General features: G+C 44.1%; 1 protein-coding gene across 1 annotated transcript; it reads right to left on the bottom strand.

Moving 5' to 3' along the window:
* Positions 1-1877: 1877 nt before the first annotated feature.
* LOC147031946 (uncharacterized) lies at positions 1878-19039 on the bottom strand. The gene is made up of 3 exons (XM_085869184.1): positions 18406-19039; positions 12181-12320; positions 1878-4064 (listed from the first exon to the last, which is right to left on the bottom strand). The coding sequence occupies exon 3, from the start codon at positions 3892-3894 to the stop codon at positions 2692-2694; it is 1203 nt and encodes a 400-aa protein (XP_085725310.1). The 5' UTR covers positions 3895-4064; positions 12181-12320; positions 18406-19039; the 3' UTR covers positions 1878-2691.
* Between the last annotated feature and the right edge of the window lie 308 nt (positions 19040-19347).

Here is a 19347-nt window from a genome sequence, read left to right on the forward strand (position 1 = left end):
CCTATCTCTTCACTCAGCCAATACTCTCCCCACTTTCTGCCCCCCCCTTTGTCACCCTTCTCTCTTCACTCACCCAGTGAAGTGAAGTTATGGGTGGTATTTTCTAGTACCTTATGCCTCCTGCTTCTCTTTAATCGCATGCATTCTTTATCTTACGACTTGACCACTCTGACCTCTTTCTCCTCATTAGAATATACTTACTCTGTACATTTGCTCCATGAAGTTTTCCGATTTCTCCCAGGCCGATTGTCCAACTGTTAGCCTCTCCCATTCAACATCACCCAGCTCTCTCCTCATACCCTTAAGGTTTGTCTTCCTGAGATCCAATAACCTTACTCTGCAATCTTGAAGTCAAACTCTTAACAGATTTCTTGCACACACAAAGTTATCGTCACTTGACGCTTAATGCTCTCCTACCTCCAACACATTGTGATCGTCACTTAAAAGGAAGTCGAACACTGTACTCCCCCAAGTGAGCTTATCTACAAACTGGGTTAAAAAGCAATATTGGACTAAATCTCAGACATCCTTATCTGCTCTGCCCTTTCCCCATTCAGGTCAGGTATGGGAGCAGGTATGGCAGCATGCGCCGGAGCAGCACGTCGCTGCATCCACTTTCCGCCAGTACTCCAAGGGCCTCCGTCTGGCCATCCCAGGCAGATGCCAGGCCCATCCCCATCTGCATGAGATACTGATCAACCTGCTGCAACCAAGAGGCATGTGATCGGCCCATTGGCCTCCTCCACTTACGAGGCTGTCTCACTGAGAGAATCTGGTGAGTAGGATCAGCATCAGGAAAACGAGCCACATGTCCATACAGCCACAGCTGACGCTCACGGACTATGCAGCTAACAAATCTTATTTGAATCTTTCTCAGCAACCACTCGTTGGACACAAAGAGTGACCATCGATAGCCAAGGATTCTCCAAAGAGACCTGGTACAAAAGCAATTAAGTCTTTGTCTCAGATCCCGAAGTGGAGTCCAAGTATCACATTCATAGAGCAAGACTGGAAGCACCAAGGACCTGAAGATTCGGACATTCATCCTCCTGCACAGGTACCGAAAGTACCACACCCCATGATCCAGTGAATCAATGACTCCTCAGATATCTGTTGATCTCTGGCTCACAGCCAGCAGAGACATGAATATCACTGCCAAGGTGAATTAATCTCTCCATGACCTCAACATCCTCACCACAAACAGGTACAGACAAAATAGTGACATCCAAAATGTCATTGAAAGCTTGGATCTTAGTTTTGACCAAGAAACCTGTAATCCCAGCGGCAAAGACTCCTCATTCAGCACCTCGGGGGCCCTCAAAAGGATCTCCAGAGTCTCCGCAAAGATGACTGCATCATCTGCGAAATCAAGGTCAGAGATCTTGACATTCTCAAACGATGCACCGCAGAGCTTGATCTCTCCAGAATCCAGTCCATACAAGTGCTGAAAAGTGTGGGGACCAGTACCCACCCCTGACAAACTCCAGTAACAACTGGACATAAGTCAGAGATTGTTTCACCACATCTCACAGCACTCTCAGTACCAGAGTATAATTCAGACAACAGATTGATCAGTTTTGGTGGCACCCCACGATTCCTGGACCCAATCTATCCCTGGCAAGTTAAAATCCCCCATAATCAATACTCTTCCCTGACCACATGCCCTTCTGAAATCTCCGAATGTTGAGATTAAATAAGTAAACTCCTATTACCAAGATGTACGGGTTCTAACATGGTCTATCTCAAAAGGGTGGAATGATGTCGTACATTTATCAAGTACTGTTTTGTGTGGACAAACCAACAAGTAGACAAAAGCGATACCTTCTCCTCTGGCGAGGATAAAAAGTATTCCTCACAAAATAGATGATGCAATCATGGAAGATATTTAATTTTTATTATTTTTTTTTTTAACAGTTTTTCAAACAGAATCAAGATCAACTCGAAATAAAAAATAACAAAACAAATATTCCGCAGAATGATTTTTAAATACTCAGTAATGATTTTCCTTATCATTCTGTGGCTCCAACAATCACTGGTATAATTTCACTTTTCTTCAATTTCCAAGTCCTCTTGACCTCATTTTTCAGATCCTAGTATTTTGTAATTTTCCCGATTTCTGCAGCATTTATTCCAACATCACGGGAACTGAAACCTCGATCAACAATGCTGACTTTTTATTTTTGTGTTTGAGCACTATGTCTGGACGCAAAGCTTTGTTTGCAATTTCCACAAGTGATCGTATCATCTTGTCATGTGTGAGCACTAGATGTTCATCTTCAAGGATCGGATTTGGTTTGATTTTCCATAATTGTTCTGGAACTAGAATGTTGAAATGTTTACAGATGTGCCAGTGGATTACTCATGTGGATGAAATGCTGTTGGGATGCGAGAGTATTTTTTGCATCTCGAAAGAAGTCAACTTGTACTTGTATCAAGTGTTGAGCTCCAATTTTGGCCAGTTTATAATTGTACAGCGATATTGGAATAGCAGCACCGCAAGTTGATGTATAGCTTTGGTTTTGTTCTTTGGGAAGAGGGATGACTTCAGAATTTGTATATTTCTGTGTCGGTACTCTTTGCTCATTATGGACGCATTTTTTTGAGAACATGAGAACACGCAGAACACTTGTACGGTTTCTCCCCTGTGTGAATTAGTTTGTGTTCATTTAAACCTGACAGCTGACGAAAAATCTAAGAACAGACAGAATACTTGAACGGTTTCTCCCCTGTGTGAATTAGTTTGTGTTTATTTAAATGTGATCGCTGACGAAAAACGTTAGAACACACAGAACACTTGAACGGTTTGTCCGCTGTGTGAATTAGTTTGTGTGTATTTAAGTTTGATGAATGACAAAAAACCTTGGAACACACAGAACACTTGAACGGTTTGTCCCCTGTGTGAATTAGTTTGTGTGTATTTAAGTTTGATGAATGACAAAAAACCTTGGAACACACAGAACACTTGTACGGCTTCTCCCCTGTGTGAATTAGTTTGTGTCTATTTAAACTCCATTGCCAATGAAAAACCTTGGAACACACAGAACACTTGAACGGTTTGTCCCCTGAGTGAATTAGTTTGTGTCTATTTAAATTTGATGAATGACGAAAAACCTGAGAACACACAGAACACTTGTACGGTTTATCCCCTGTGTGAATTAGTTTGTGTTTATTTAAATGTGATCGCTGACGAAAAACCTTGGAACACACAGAACACTTGTACGGTTTATCCCCTGTGTGAATTAGTTTGTGTCTATTTAAGGCTGATAAATGACGAAAAACCTGAGAACACACAGAACACTTGAACGGTTTCTCCCCTGTGTGAATTAGTTTGTGTGTATTTAAACTCCATTGCCGATGAAAAACCTGAGAACACACAGAACACTTGAACGGTTTGTCCCCTGTGTGAATTAGTTTGTGTGTATTTAAACTTGATGACTGACGAAAAACCTGAGAACACACAGAACAGTTGTACGGTTTGTCCCCTGTGTGAATTAGTTTGTGTCTATTTAAGGCTGATAAATGACGAAAAACCTGAGAACACACAGAACACTTGAACGGTTTCTCCCCTGTGTGAATTAGTTTGTGTGTATTTAAATTTGATAACTGATGAAAAACCTGAGAACACACAGAACACTTGTACGGCTTCTCCCCTGTGTGAATTAATTTGTGTGTATTTAAATTTGATAACTGATGAAAAACCTGAGAACACACAGAACACTTGTACGGTTTATCCCCTGTGTGAATTAGTTTGTGTGTATTTAAAGTTGATGACTGACAAAAAACCTGAGAACATACAGAACACTTGTACAGCTTCTCCCATTGGTTATTATCTCCATTTGCGGGTGTCACCAAGTGCACCGAGGTCATCCCCTGATTTGAAGTGTCCAACTCCATTACATTTTCACTTAATTCTGACCAACACGCAAAATCCTTCCAACGCTTGTATGTGGTCTTCCCCTTGGGATTTTCTTTCGGTCTCAATGTTGATTGTGCAAAAGGCTTGGGACACAATGAGTGTGCATTCGACTTCTTCCCAGTTTGTCATTCATGATGTTGAACTAAACCTGAAGAAGAACAAAGAAAAGCAGCAGAGATGAGACAAATTGTGCATGAAAAATAAAGTACGAAAAATGAATTCATTAAATGAGTGAGAAATCAAATCCCCCCACCTTCACCCCCCATGACAACAATTCATCACTTTGTGAATCACTTTTGAAAAAATATCATTAAGTTTGTGGGGGGTGGGGGATTTAGATATCATCAGGGTCAGTACGAATGTATGGAGTGGCGTGGTGCATTTGCGAGTTCGCCATGGCGATGTACAAGTAAGGAAACGTTAGCTTAAGAATTGTCCTGTTTGAATGTGCACCATACAGGTCATGCGAGGTCATAATTATTCAGGGATTATGGATAAGGAAATTGTGCTTATAACCTCGATGTTAACCTCTACGGGGGGGGGAGCCTACGCAGTGATGAGGGTTGGCAGAGCTTGGAAGGCCTCGAGAGCGAGGGGAGGAAAGGGTCATGGCCTCCCAAGGGGGCAGAGCGTTGCCCAGGGAGAGTGATAGCCTGATCATGGAGTTAGAGTTCTGAGGAATTACGTGGCTGTGAGTTTTTGGTGTGTGCGAGACTGAGGAGAAAGAGTTAACGAGGTCGTCCTGCCTGCCTGCACCTCTCTTCGCCCTGTACCCGTTTTGTCTGCTCACGAGCTTCGTCTCCTCATTGTCCTGCTCATCGCCAGCTGCCAACAGAGCTAAGTCACCTAGTTTTTGTTCCCTCTTCCCGTCAGTGACAATCTGTGTGTGTGGCACCAGAGGGTTTATTCACATTGTACCTAATTACCTGCAGTCGTCTCCTCACAATCCAGTCATCCCTGTTTTTTTTTATTATTATCTTTCTAAAAACGAAGTTTTTGCAAGACATGTTAGTCAGCTTGAATGTTTTGTTCTGTTTTTACTTACAAAATCTAAAGATTTTAGATTTCGAAATCTAAAGAATCTAAAGATTTCGTAAGTATATTGATGCCTTCCGTTTCTGTTTGTTTGTTTGTTTGTTTGTTGGCACGATAACTCGAGAACGGAAGAAGCTACCAATGTCAAATTACACCACGTGATTCAGGAGGGTGATGGCTAGTGCTGATTAGATTTTGGTCAAAAGTCAAGGTCACAGTGAGGTCAAACATAATTCCGTAAATTCACTTGGAGAAATAGAGTATTTTTGCTTCGCTCGACGTTACGAGTTCATTTTAACTTCGATTTTAATTTTGTCTTCGGTTTTTGCGATGGCTTAGCACGCTTAAAACTCGGTTGTAGAAATTCTGGTAAAAATCGGATGTTTTGGAGACGTTTTAAGATTGTATAAAAAAATATTTCACTCGACATGTCACGGGTCGTCCCATGATGCAGTGCGCTCGAGCAGACGCGTCGTTGAGTTACGTTAAGGTATAATTGCGTGGAGAAATGGAGATTTTTTGCTTCGGTCGACGTTACGATTTTTGATGGTTTAATACAGAATCATCGTAGAAACTTCTGGTTTGCGTCGCTACCTTCTCCAGAGACAGCTTTTATTAAACAAGGTCAGAGGTCAAGTTGACGATTTCGTAAGTACCAGTCTATGACTGCTTGTTTTTTTGTTTGTTTGTTTGTCTGTAATCACGTATAAAAAATTCTGCAGAGCACAGTTATCATAGGAAATTTTTGTAACTTCGCATATCAGAGGCCTATAGAGGTCCCTTTCAGTGCGCAAAATTTTGAAGGTCAAGGTCAAAGGTCAAGGTCACTGTCACAAATCAGGGGAGTCGACGAAACCATTATTTTTTGAGTAATTTTGAACGGATCGTCTTCAAACTTCATGGGAATATAGTTCATGGTCTGGCGCTCAGCTGATTAATTTTTGGTGGCGATTGGCCTTGATCTTCATGGTTAGCGCCCGAGGTCAAACATATTTGACCCCAAGGTTAAATTTTCAAGTTTTAGGAACCATATCGTGTCGTACCTCAAATTGAACACCTCGATGAGTGCTTTCTAGATATGTCAAGCTTGAGACATTATGACGTCATTTGGTGACGTTATGAAGCAAACGCATATTTTTCATGGTTACTCTATAGAACGATTCTCATCGGAATCTCTCGTAGGCAGATATTCCTCAAGGAGTCTCTCCTGGTGGATAGCAGCTCTGTTCACCTCAGTGTGACCTTAAAGAAGTCACACGTAGTCACCTTTTGGCAAGATACGGGTCACCCTGCGGGTGACATTTTTTTATTTTATTGTTTGTGGTTCTGGAAATAAACCCGTTGGTTTTAAAAGCTGGAAAGTTTTTGCGTCTCTCCTCGTGACCCACACGTGTGTTATCCACCACAATATGGAACGTCGTTTGAGGGAGTAAAATTCCATTTCAGGTCATCCTTCCAGTGTCGGTGTTAACTGACCTGGACATGACAATATATCCCGTTTTCCAAACCTCAGTGAAGTGGACTCCTTCAGAAGTGATGTGTCAATGGGATTTTCCAATAAATTTTAGATTCTCAGAGAGCCGCACCAATAATTATTCATCCTCGAGCCTGAAGTCATTGACACCAAGTCTCAATCATCCCCAATTTGTCTGCGACCATAAGTCGGTCCAGGTGGATGACCCTGAACACCCACCTCAGCCCAGGATTCGTCTTCATAAATTTTGGAAGTTTGGGCACTGGAAGAATGCAGATCAGATGTTTCTTAATTGTGGTGGTGTTACTTTCTTCCTCGAGCGTGCGATGCAATCCAGAGGGGGCATGACATGACAGAGACATCAATCCATTCCGATTAAAATACTCAACGGGAACATAAAATAGAAGATATGTGAATTTTCTGCACTGCATTTTAGAGCTTGATTCAATGTAGAAAAAAAACTTAGAAGGGCACTTAGTCAAGAGCATACCTCTACCAGGCTGATTAGTTTATGTTTTGTATCCCACTGATAGGCTGGATCTGGATTTGGACTTGGACCTGAACTAAAATTTAATTGGTTTGTTCTCGTCATCAAACCAACTCACCCACCAAGTTTCGTCTGAATCCGTCCATAACTTTTTGAAATATCCTGTTATATATCATTTTAGCACTGTCACTCAATGGTGAAGAATCATGAAAAAATTCTCGGATCCAGATCTTCAAAGTCGAACCAATTCTTCCTTGTTACATACCCGACCTCCCCACCAAGTTTCGTCGGAATCCGTCCATAACTTGAGATATCCCACTGTTTGTTGTTTTTGGCTCTGCCTCCCAATTGTGAAGAATCACAAAAAAATCTCAAATCCAGATTCGGATCTTCACCAAAATCGAATAATTTCGTCCTTATTATATACCAAGCTCTCTCCAAAATTGAATCCAAATCTGTCCACAACTTCAAGATATTTTGTTCACAAACAAACAAACAAGAAAAAGACATTGTGCAGAGTACGATACTTTCAAAATCCAGAAAACAAATTTGACCTCAACAATAATTGGTGGTTGAATTCAATGACCAAATATGCAACAACTCCTCAAATTTCAAGTCAATGGGATGAAAATTAACAATTTTAGAAAGTTGGCCTATGTTGACCTTTTGGCCCATGTTGACGTCAAAAAGATTTAGCTGGTTGATTCATTGACCTGAAATATAAATCCTCTTCAAATTTTAAGTTAATGGGATGAAAATTGAGGATTTTAGAAATCTCACCTAAGTTGTTAACCTTTTGACCTCAGAAACAATAGGCTTCTTATCATAAACGACCATGTGATGAAGTTTCGTGAAGATTGGTTTAAAATTGTGACCTGCAGGCGATAGTCAGACAGACAACCAAATCGACTGACTAATATACTGGAAAAATCTTTGTTTGTTTGTTTTTCTTTCTTTCTTGCAAAATCGGACAAATTGGGGTAAAAACATAACCTCCATCCACCTTCAATGGCAGCCTGGCATTCGCTTTAGTGGTTAGGGTGGTGGCTTGGGATTCTCGGGTCCTGAGTTCGATCCCTGCAGTCAGCTAAATTAACATCAGGGGGTTGACTCAGCCTGTCATCCTTCCAAGGTCGGCAAATAGAGCACCAGTGTACTGGTAATAGGGGCAATACATCAGCGGCAAAGCCATGCCCCTAACCAATGAAGCAACCAGCAGCTAAAAAGGCTGCACACGATGGGAACCTTCAATGGCAGACAAAACAATATTTGGTCATCTATTGCATTAGGCGAAGTGTGGTGTCTGTCCGTGTGTTTGAATGTTCAGCAGTCTCCGGTGGCCGCTTCCCTCCACGTGTTTGAGAAGCTCTGCGTGCAGCAAAGACCAACATTGAACCGGAAGAAATGCACAATACCCAACGAGATACATTTTAAACAGAAAAAATACCACATGAAATCGCAGTCTGCTCATGAAGAGTGCATCAAGATATTACCTGGGCTGACAATATGGCCTCGAGGTACACACTGTACACAGAAACTGTCACGTCATACAATGGCCTCCAAGCTGTAAGACTGTGTTCGAAACAGACTGGGTGAATCATCAATGCGTGTGCCGTCTCCTGATGGACGTTAAATTGGGCATCCCATCTTCTGGCATTACTTGATGGACATTGAAGATCATCACAGTATCCTTCACAAAGAGTGGGCAAGCTATCGGCGGCACCACGGCCAGATTACAAATTCCTTCACGAACTACTGCTGGGAAGGTAATGGCAAACCACCCGGTATAACCCTTCCTCAGGAAGCTGCTTTGATGGCACCGATGCTCTGTGAGGTCAGGTCAGATATGGAAGCAGAACCCGGAGCAGAGCGCCGCTGCGTCCACACTCTACCAGCTATTCTCCAGGGGCCTCCGCCTGGCTATACTCCAGGCAGATGCCTGGCCAACCATATCTCCTTCAAAGATTTCCAAAATAAAATTCATTCATTAAGAGTTGGAGCATCTGCTCAAAAGGATAGTGTCAGGACATGTGGTGAGAGGAGGAGAAGGTGGAGAGTGAGAGCAGTGACGGAGAGAAGGTGAGACAGAGAGTGGGTGACAGAGGGAAGCGAGAAGGGAGGGTGGGGTGTAAGAGAGAGAAATAGGGAGGGTGGTGGGGGGGTGTGACAGATGGGGGATGGGGGGGTGCAAGAGAGGTGGAGAGGGAGAGAGGGTGGGTGCAAGAGAGGGAGAGAGGAAGGGTGTAAGAGAGGCAGAGATGGGGGGGTGGTGCAAGAGAGGCAGAGAGGGAGAGAGGGAGAGGGGAGAGAGGGAGGGAAACATCCTGTCCACCCCATTGTTTGTCCATGTCTCCTATTATGTCCTTCAACCTTGTTGTTGGTGTTGTCCCATCCCTCCACCCACCACCCCCTAACTCCGCACTGTTCATTTAATCCTGTTGCGTCCTGATCCGCTCAGTGTTCTCGCTCTTCCATGAGCCTTGACTGTACACAACCCGATGGGCCGAATGGTCTCTTTCTGTGTTGAAGTTCCTTGGAAGGGAAGTCATCGATTTTATATTGCGAACCGTGGTGTCTGTTCATGTGTTCATCTGTCTGTCTGTCTGCCTGGTCTCCTGTTTTCGGTGGCCGTTTTCCACGCTCTGTTTGAAAAGCTTAACATTCACTTTTGAAATGACAGTACACTGCCACCACTTAGCAGTGGGCAGTCGAAGTATTGTTGTGGTGCCGGGTTCGGGGGCGAGGAATGACCGCCAGATAGAGCAGTTGGGCCGTCCCCCCTCCAAACACCCGGAATTGAAGGTCGTCACTCCGGATAACTCCGAAGTTGACGGGTCACTTAACGGACCGTGGACGACAATATTTCAACCACACGGTGAGGGTTTTTTTGTCTGATTCCAATTTACCTCATTAGCCACGTGGTCCAGCTACCAGGGAAGCCACACCCTCAGCCAGCTTTGTCCGAACAGAGTCGCTGTTACCGACTCGGATCCGGCGTAACCGAGCAGGAATTGCCAAAGCCGCGCCGGTCCAAATAACAATTTACGGCACAATCAGCCTCCCTAATTCTGAAGCTCGAAGCTGAAGTATGAAGCCATACTGGGAAATGGAAGAAAACAGACAATGAACTGGAACATTTAACAGTTTTTTGTTTTCAAGGCAATCAGGAGGGAAAGAAAGAGCAGACTTAATCACGAATATAAATGTAGGCAAATGTACAATAGCAATCACTGAACAGTTTTACTTACAGACTAGCACCACACACAGACACACGCCCAAAAAGAAGTGGAACCGGCTGGCATTTATTGGACCCTCCAGCCACAGAGGATTGGCAAGCTGGGGGTCAGAGTCTGGTCGGGTACCTGGCCGCCTCGTGCGGTTTTACCGACTCGCACTTGTGGAGCTCGGAGTCCGTGGACGGGAACGGGGATCCCCAGCTCGAGTCCTCCAACACAACCCACCACGGTGGGACTCGAACACACGAACCAGAATCCAACGAGAGCAGCCAGGATCCTACGAACGACTAGGCCAGATGACCAGGAGAGCCCAGCAGACCAGAAGCAAGTAATGACCTCCAAGGAACCACCCACACGGATACACCTCACGGGCCTTCTTATCCCTCTCCCGTGCGGGGTTGAGGGATCTGCTCTCGGGTAACTTGCCTCCGGATTGAATGGGGGTGTTTTGGGGTGTCGTGGTGGCCAGCCGCAATCGGAGGAGGGGGTGTGTTGGCGTCTCGGTGCTCCTCCCCTGAGAGAGCCTCTTTTGTTGTTTTCCCCAGTGTCGAGAGGGGAGACATTCTTCTATGATGGGGCGGAGTCATAGCTGAGGCGATCTCACCCCTGATTGGACGGGAGGAACATTCCATCTTGCTGGGGCGGAGTCGGCTCTGAGGCGAGGGGGGGCTCTGCCCACGATGATAGTCAGGAACACGTGCGTTATGGCGCCGTGGTGTGAAGTGAAAGCTGGGCGGGTGAAGCGCTTGTTCGCCCGCAGAGTGGGAGGAGGAGTGAAGCGAGGGTTCCGCTGGCGTCGGTAGATTTAAAGATGTAAAAAACCTGACTATAAAAGAAACCAGTAGCGCACACATGAAATTAAGCCATTACACATCGGGGAGAGATTCTAACTATCCACATATACTTAACGAAGTAACTAAACTTTGGGTCAACTGTATGTGTGAATGCGAATGGTTTCCAGATTCGTAACAGTATCTCAGAGATTTGGCTCTGTGGGAAACCAGGAGTGCAACACAATTAACTTTTTGAAGTCCATGGAATAAATTAAATTGAGAGATCAACTTAAACTTTTCCTGTCATTGGGTACTGGTAATTTTCCAAGTTTACGATAATTTGATGTCACTTGATATCAAAAAGTCAAGACCGAGAAATTTAACGATTCTTCTTGGGGTCCTCCTCCTGCACCCCCCCCTCCATCTTCCTCCATTTCAACTTGACAGATCTCTCAATCCAGGCTGATGCTGATAAACCAGATATTTGTTTCACAGAACCCTTCATTCTGCTATTTCCTGTCGACAATGACAGAGTGGCTCTTGAAAATGAGTCAGATGGTAGTCCGCTGATGAGTGGCATTCAGTCTCATTTGCAAGGTGAGAAGAATGTTCAGGTTTGGTCATTTTCACAAATGGCCGGTCAACAACTTATCCAATGGATACAGCTTTCAGCTTGATTCTTGAAAGCCCTGTACAGAAAATACTTCCAAATACAACTGAGAGATATTTTCATGAAATAAAATGAATTTATCTCACCTCACCCAAAACTTACTCCTCCCCACCGTTACCTTCCAACATGCCCTTTGTCAATTGTCTTGAGGTGTCAATTGGATATTGGATAGCAGACCACCAAAAATGAGCAACCCACCCTGAAAGACATTCATGAGCTTGCTGGGTTTCTGTTGACAAAGCAATCACAGTATGGAAACTTTCAAGAGCAGTACAATTTCAAAAAAACCCGATTAAAATGCAAAAATTAAGTGCACTACTGCTTTCAACCAATTGTCTTACAGCACATTATCTGGTTTAAAAGAGATTGAGGATTGCTGTGAACTGGAATGTTACATCAATTCCTCAACACAAGGAGAGCGTTTCCTTCACAAAGGAGGGGGGAACGTTCACCAAAGGTATACAAGTGGATGACAAAGTTGCAAGCTTCAACAAATATTTGGATAAACAGGAAGAATTTTGAATTTTATTTCATTTTAAATATATTCGGTGCAATGTACCGAATGAACCGTCACGTTAAAAATACGTACCGTAAGCACCTTGACGGTCACCTCCTTCTTCCCTGGAACTGCATAGCAAGCAAGAAGTCTTTGCTCGAGCTGCAGTGATGATCACGAGTGATGTGCCGGTCATGGTCTGCTTCAAACCTGTGCAGCACTTTTGAGTCCTTCTGCAAGTGGATTAAAGATGGATGAAGAAAAATAAAGTAGTCGATTTTTTTTTAAATGGGAAAGGGCAGGGAAAGCTCTGTTTCGTGTCAACACAGACTTATGCGTCAACACATTGGACAAAATTATTTTTTCCATCTCAGCGTAAACATGCAGAAACACCAGCAATTGGGGAAGTGGGAAGGGGAGGATGGTAGGATGGTGAGTAGAATCCAAATACATTTTGATGAAACAGCAATTACCAAAAGATCGTCAAACACAAAATCTCATGATTAATTCTAAAAAAAAGAAACATCAGGTGAGGGATATACACAAAGTTGTGTGCATGCAAGCATGAGCAACTTCAAAACTGAAGTGGTTGTTGGAAAGTCTTTACTGAGATGTCTTGATGAGGGAACAATTTTACTGTCATGTTTATCAGAGAGTATGCCAGCACTCTCTGTTGGGATGGCGAGGGAAGAAAAAGAACATTTGTTCGCACCCACTATATACGAAACTAAAGTTGGAGTAACTTCTCCAAAAAGTCACTGACTGCATATGAGAGCCTACCAGGTCTGTTTTTTCTGATTGTTGAGACTTTGGCACATGACAAGTACTCCTCATGGGGAATGTGATTTTTTTAATGATGTCGTGGGTGCCTTCTTTATATCACAATTGAATTTGTGGAATGCGACGTGATCAGTATTCGTCGGGTCATATCCAGGACTCCTGTGACCATGGAGAGCATAAGTTTGTTTGAGGATGGATTTTGGTACTTTGGGGTATTTAGAAAAAAAATGAGCTCCTATGCCCTTCCCAAAAATGTGGGCAAACTCCACCAGAGGGAAAAATCCAAAATGGCCGCTGGCGGCCATCTTGGAAATTACACAATTACATAACTCTTGAGTAAAATAACAGACATGAAATAAGTGTCGTTTTTTTGATAATTTAATGACTACGATTCCATTTCAGTGGTTATTTTCTCATTTTGCGGTAATCTTTAACATGAAATTCAAGATGGCTGCCAACGGCCATATTGAATATTTGAGTATGTCCCACCTTCCGAAATGTTGTAGCTTTTTACTGTTATAGGAATTATGCTGTTTATTTTGTCACAGGATTATTGGATTTCTGCGAGCAAAAGACCACCGACTGCCACTACAACTGATCAGTCATCACATCACATCCCAACTGTTGAGTAACAGAATTAACTGAGTTCTGTTTTTTCTTTTTTCTTTCTTCTTCTTCTTCTTGTTCCTCTTCTTCTGGTGAAGACAAAACCTTTAGGATGCGGCTCTTGGACACATTTGTCCTTGTTTTGTATAAGGCTCACTTGGCTGTACCTGGACAGGTTTCTGGGTGGAGAAGCAGCTGAAACCCGAATCCCATCCAGGTTCGTCCTGATGACTTCATCTTTACTTTTTACTTGTTCGGATTCCTTCTGGTGACTCCAATGCAGGACTGTACCTATTTGGTCTTCCATTTGAATGGAATTTATTTTAATCCCATTCCAAGTTCAATTGCATAATGATTAATAATAATAAAAAACGTCTTGGGTCAGAGTCAGGTGTCCGATCAAAGCGGGACGTCTTTCGACCTGGTCATCACTGCCAACAATTATAAAGTGGCAGTTCTCGTTGTTTCACGAATTACATAACACACCAGTACACAAATACCACACAAAACAAGTCCTGGCAAGGGTCTACGATCTCAGATTGCTTTTTTTCTTGTTTATATCATTTTTTGTCCCATCACTCAATGGTGAAGAATCACTGAAAAATATTATAGGATTCTGATCTTCACCAGAATCATAATATAATGGGCGTAAGCCTGGAACTTGTAACACACTTTTCTCTGAACATATTCTGTTCATACTTCCGAAATCTTCACATTATGTGTTCCAGGTATTTGCGCAGGTGACAGCGGATTCAAAAAAAATTGAATATACACAGAATTTTCAGAGGGAATCGATGACGTCACAATCAGCAGCGTTCGCCGGCAACCCGACGGCCAGATCCCAGACGACATGCTTTACTTAACAAAGTCCATGAGTTCAGGACGTTTGTTCAACTCGGCATTTGCGACTTTTATTCTGCCATGTTATTCATCATTTCTATATTTCCTCCATCAACAGATTAACATGTCAAATCGTTTGTGTTACTCATCCGGCACTCTGTGTCAAGGCAACAATCAAAAGCGACCGATCTCAAACGCCACCATGGGCACCCACACACGCCACCAATCTGAACTGAGCTGTTGAACACGACGCAAAACATCCAAAGAAACTTCCGTAACCAAGTATTGTGATCCGTCCTTTCCCCCGTACCCGTCGTAGAAGGCTATCTGCTAGTTAAATCAATTCGTCGTCACACACCAAATGTCTCCACCAAGTTTCATCTGAATCCATCCACAACGTTTTAAAATATCATGTTATAAATCGTGTTTGGCCAATCTCTCAATGTTGAAGAATCACTTAAAAAAAAAAATCTATTTTCTGGATTCGGATCTTCACCAAAATCTAAATACTTAGTTCTTGTCACACACCCAACCTACTGACCAAATTTCATCCGAATCAGTCAACCACTTTTTGAGATATCCTATAAACAAACAAACAAACAGACAAGGCAGTGAAAACATAACCACCTTCCATCTTTGGTGGCATTGGTAACTCAGAGAGATCTGGCTGGACACAAGGAGATGAAGGAAGAGGAAGGGGGGGGGGGCACAGGAAACAGAGCAATCTCCAGAGTTCGTAAGGTAAGAGGTTTCTGTGGACAAGTTATTGGGAGTGGAACCAGCAATTAACATTAAACATATTATAAAAATATGTACTGATCATGCTAATTAAAATATCAAAGGTCATACTTTGTGATGCTTTTGGCTCTGTATTAAACTATGAAGTAATTTTACCAACCAAAGCCTTCAACGATCAATGTTGCAGATCTTTCATGTGCAGCACAAGGCTGCGGGGTGACATCTTTGGCTGTAGGACGGTCCGGTGATATATCGATATAATTTTTCATATTGGTGTGGTGGTATATGGTGTATGGTGTATGGCAGCTTAGCTGCCGGGGTAGCTATCATTTCTTGAAGCGCGACTGTGTTGCTGATGCAGTGCCCCTCTACCAGTACACACAATGGAACTGGTACTCATTTCACTGACCTCGGAAGGATGACAGGCTGAGTCAACTCCCTGGTGTATTAATTCAGCAGCCGACGGGCCTTGAACTCAGGACCCTTGGATTCCAAGCCGCCACCCTAACCACTGAGCCAACACCAGGCTATTTTTCATATTGATATACCGGAGTTGGAATTCTGAATATACCGGTATCCCAAAAAAAAGTCGGGATGAAAAAAAAGCCCCCAAAACCCCGTATATTGTTACGGGACAAGGTATCGGTGGTGAGCAGAACTGCAAGAGGGAGCAGTGGAGTCGGCTCCACCAAACACACCGGAATTGAGGTCATCCGAAAGGCACGGGTCCCTTACTGGACCATGAATCGCCAATAATTCAACGGCGTCGGGCTGGGTCAATTGCCAAACTTCAATATACCAAATTATCCACGCGGACAAAGCTACCGGGGAATTCACACCGTCGACGGACCTCGAGCAGAACGAGCCCGAACCGTGTGTAACCCGAGCGGAGATTACCAAGGCCCGTCGGACCAAATTAACAATTTACCGGCACGAATGCCCTCGCTATTTCTCAATACACACCATGCCAAGGCAATGAAAGAAACACAGAAACAAGCTGAAACATTTAACAAAAGGGAAAAGGGCAGGAGAGCACGCAAGATGGCAGAGTTAACCGAATAATGAAGGAATAGCAATTTATGTACAAGCAATTATGCAGTTTTACTTAATGGACTGGCACCACAAACACACACGTACACCCAAAAAGAAACGGACCCGTCAGGTCTTTATTGGAGGCCTCCAATTCGAGGAAAGGCGAGCTGGAGGTCAGAGCCTATTCTTGGACCTTTTCGCCTCGTGCGGTCTTCGACGATCCGGTGTGGCAGGACTCGAACCCGCCACACAATGCCGCTCCAAGCCCAGGCAGGCGATCCTCGCAAGACAGGCTCGCAGACACACAGGCCACAAGAGAAGACGCTCTGTTGGCGGGACCCCAGGAAGGCGAAGACTGGCTTCAGAAGACCACCAGACGTCCGAAGACCGAAAACCAGAAGACAACCACTCAACTCTCACTCACGTTAGGCCCACGCGTGCTTCTTTTATCCCACGCTCCCACTCCCTCATTGGGAAAAGAGGGAACGCTCTATATCCATATTTGGAGCTAAGCCAGAGCCTAACGCGTGTGCCCATATTTGGGGCGAAGCCAGAGCGTAACGCTTGTGCCCATATTTTGGGTGAAGCCAGAGCGTAACGCTTGTCCCATATTTGGGGCGAAGCCAGCACACCAACGTCCAGAGAAACCCGGCTGAGCACACTGGACTCCGCCCAGGTACATGCTGACATGCAAGCGTGTAATGGTGCCGGTAGATGATGGTGGAAGGAAGCGAGGGCAGGTGTTGTTATTGTTGTTGTTGGTAATTTAAATCCTAACTATCAAAATAACTCACAGCGCACGTAAAAATAATCACCCATTAAACATAGGACGGGACCCCAACTAGAAACAAATACTTACTGATATGGCTGATCTATAGGACCTGGCTGTTGTGTGCAGTAAACTTCCAACCTCGCAACAATATCACCAACAAATCGAAGAAATGTGTTTACAATGTTTAAATACCGTTACATGATTTTAAAATCTTTGATACACTCGGCATCTCGGCTAAACATGGAACGGAACAGTGGAACGTATGACGTATGACGTCAAGACTACGAGGAGGTAAGTTCAGCACGTTTCAACTTTAAAACCTCAGTATTCAAGCTCATCTGCTCCGGACAAGCAATCATGTTTTTATTTGCCCTCGTGATTGGTTTTAAAATAAATTGGTTGTTCATATGAATCGGGAGTGCTTTCGAAACCAGGGGCTGAGAAATCCTCCATCTTTCAATCCCTCCATCCTTCGTCAATCCATCTTTCAATCCCTCCATCCTTCGTCACTCCATCTTTCAATCCCTCCATCCTTCGTCAATCCATCTTTCAATCTCTCCGCCCTTTGTCTATCAATCCATCTTTCAGCCTTTCTTTAACTCCAGCTACCCATCCATCGCCGGTCCATGCCACTTTCACCTCAAAAATGTATCTCAATGCAAAATCCAAAATCTCAAACCCCTCTCTTGGTCCTTGCGCCTTCCAACCCCCACTACACATCATCCCCTTCAACCCCCCCACCCCTCCCCTTCAACCCACCCCTGTTCATTCCACATCCAAAAACATCCCTCCCCCCCCCAATCACCATATATGGGGTGGCCAGGGCGTGCCCCCCACAGGGTTTTTGAATACACATTGGGAAACGTCGGGTATCCCAGCATCCCAGGGGCTGCTCCATGCTTCCTGAAGTAGTGGGGGAGGGGCTACTCTGCGGGCCACGTGGGTGAGGGAAATACCACACTCATCTCCTCCCCGTGTAATCTCACCACGACCTCGTGCTCCTCCCTGAGTTCCCCACCCGACATTTTATTTTGTTGATCCGCCATAGTGTTCATGTCCTCGGTGGATTCAAATTAACAAAAACCTTTTAAAATAAAACAACCAACCGAAGCGAGCTGTGCACACAAATGATTAATTGTCCTTTGACGAGTGAGGTTCGAATCCGGCTCCTGAACACCGAGGGTTGTTTGTACTGTACGTGACCCTGAACACCGAGGGATGCTTGTACTGTACGTGACCCTGAACACCGAGGGATGTTTGTACTGTACGTGACCCTGAACACCGAGGGATGTTTGTACTGTACGTGACCCTGAACACCGAGGGATGTTTGTACTGTACGTGACCCTGAACACCGAGGGATGTTTGTACTGTACGTGACCCTGAACACCGAGGGATGTTTGTACTGTACGTGACCCTGAACACCGAGGGATGTTTGTACTGTACGTGACCCATCAATATGGATTTATTAAATAAAAATCACACGGACACGAGACGTGAAGGAACAGATGTGGCGGGACGAAGAGAGACGATGATAATTAATAAACACTTACCAACGGGGAAACCAACCGAGGAGGTTCAATTTACTTTGGACCCACAGGGTGTGTGGGTGCGGGTGCGGTCCACAGTACAAGGTCCAGGGTCCACAAAGAAGAGCCGGTCCCGGCAAAAAAGAGAGAACAGTTGCTGAGGATCAAATGGCAACGAAACAAAGAACGAGACGTTCACGGAGCAACACAAAGGAAGTTTTCTGCGAGACGTTGATTCGCCCTCTCATCTCCCCTCCCCCACACGGGTCTCGTGCGATCAATGACGACACACGACGTCAGTATGAAAGATTCACGACGTCGGGAATCGGCCGCTTGGTTGTACAACCACATCACGACGTTACAGCCGCAGCGCGACTATCTAAAACTGCTCGTTTTTCTGCCTCCTGTGTTTCCATGGTGATCGCTTTCCCACCTCGTGCCGGGTGGTCGTGTCTGCCTTTCACCGGAGGAGAGATCTGATTGGCTAATTGCGATTCCCTCATCACGAGCCGCCATTTGCAAACTTTGGTTAAACTTGTGAACTTTCAGCTGTTTCTGAGTGTTGCAGAGACAATCCGCTTTAATCTGCGGAACACTTTAGCTTTTTTAGTTAAAATTAGCTTCCGCTGTGATTATTTTTGGTAAGTATAATATTAATATGGAATAGGCAAAGCCGAGAAGCGAACGTAGAATTCTTCTTTCATTCGCTTCTTAAATATATCAAATTAAAGTCTTTTTGCTGTGAAAAAATAAATATTACCTTCATATTACTTTCACAACAACAACTACACCGCCGAGAACAGGATCTCATCTTAAAAAAAATAGAAACCTTAATATTACCTTCACAACAACAACTACACCGCCGAGAACAGGATCTCATCTTAAAAAAAAATATTACCTCAACATTACCTGTGGTGAATTGAGGGACATGACGCGGGATCACATGTTGTGCGTCTCGCGTATAAG

The sequence above is a fragment of the Eptatretus burgeri genome, chromosome 2 (assembly GCF_056783735.1).
Source record: "Eptatretus burgeri isolate ZD-2024b chromosome 2, Ebu_testis_v1, whole genome shotgun sequence".
In the NCBI taxonomy this organism is placed as follows: domain Eukaryota; kingdom Metazoa; phylum Chordata; class Myxini; order Myxiniformes; family Myxinidae; genus Eptatretus; species Eptatretus burgeri.

Coding starts and splice junctions, on each gene's coding strand:
- LOC147031946 (XM_085869184.1), bottom strand. CDS start 3,894: ATGGAGTTGGACACTTCAAATCAGGGGATGACCTCGGTGCACTTGGTG.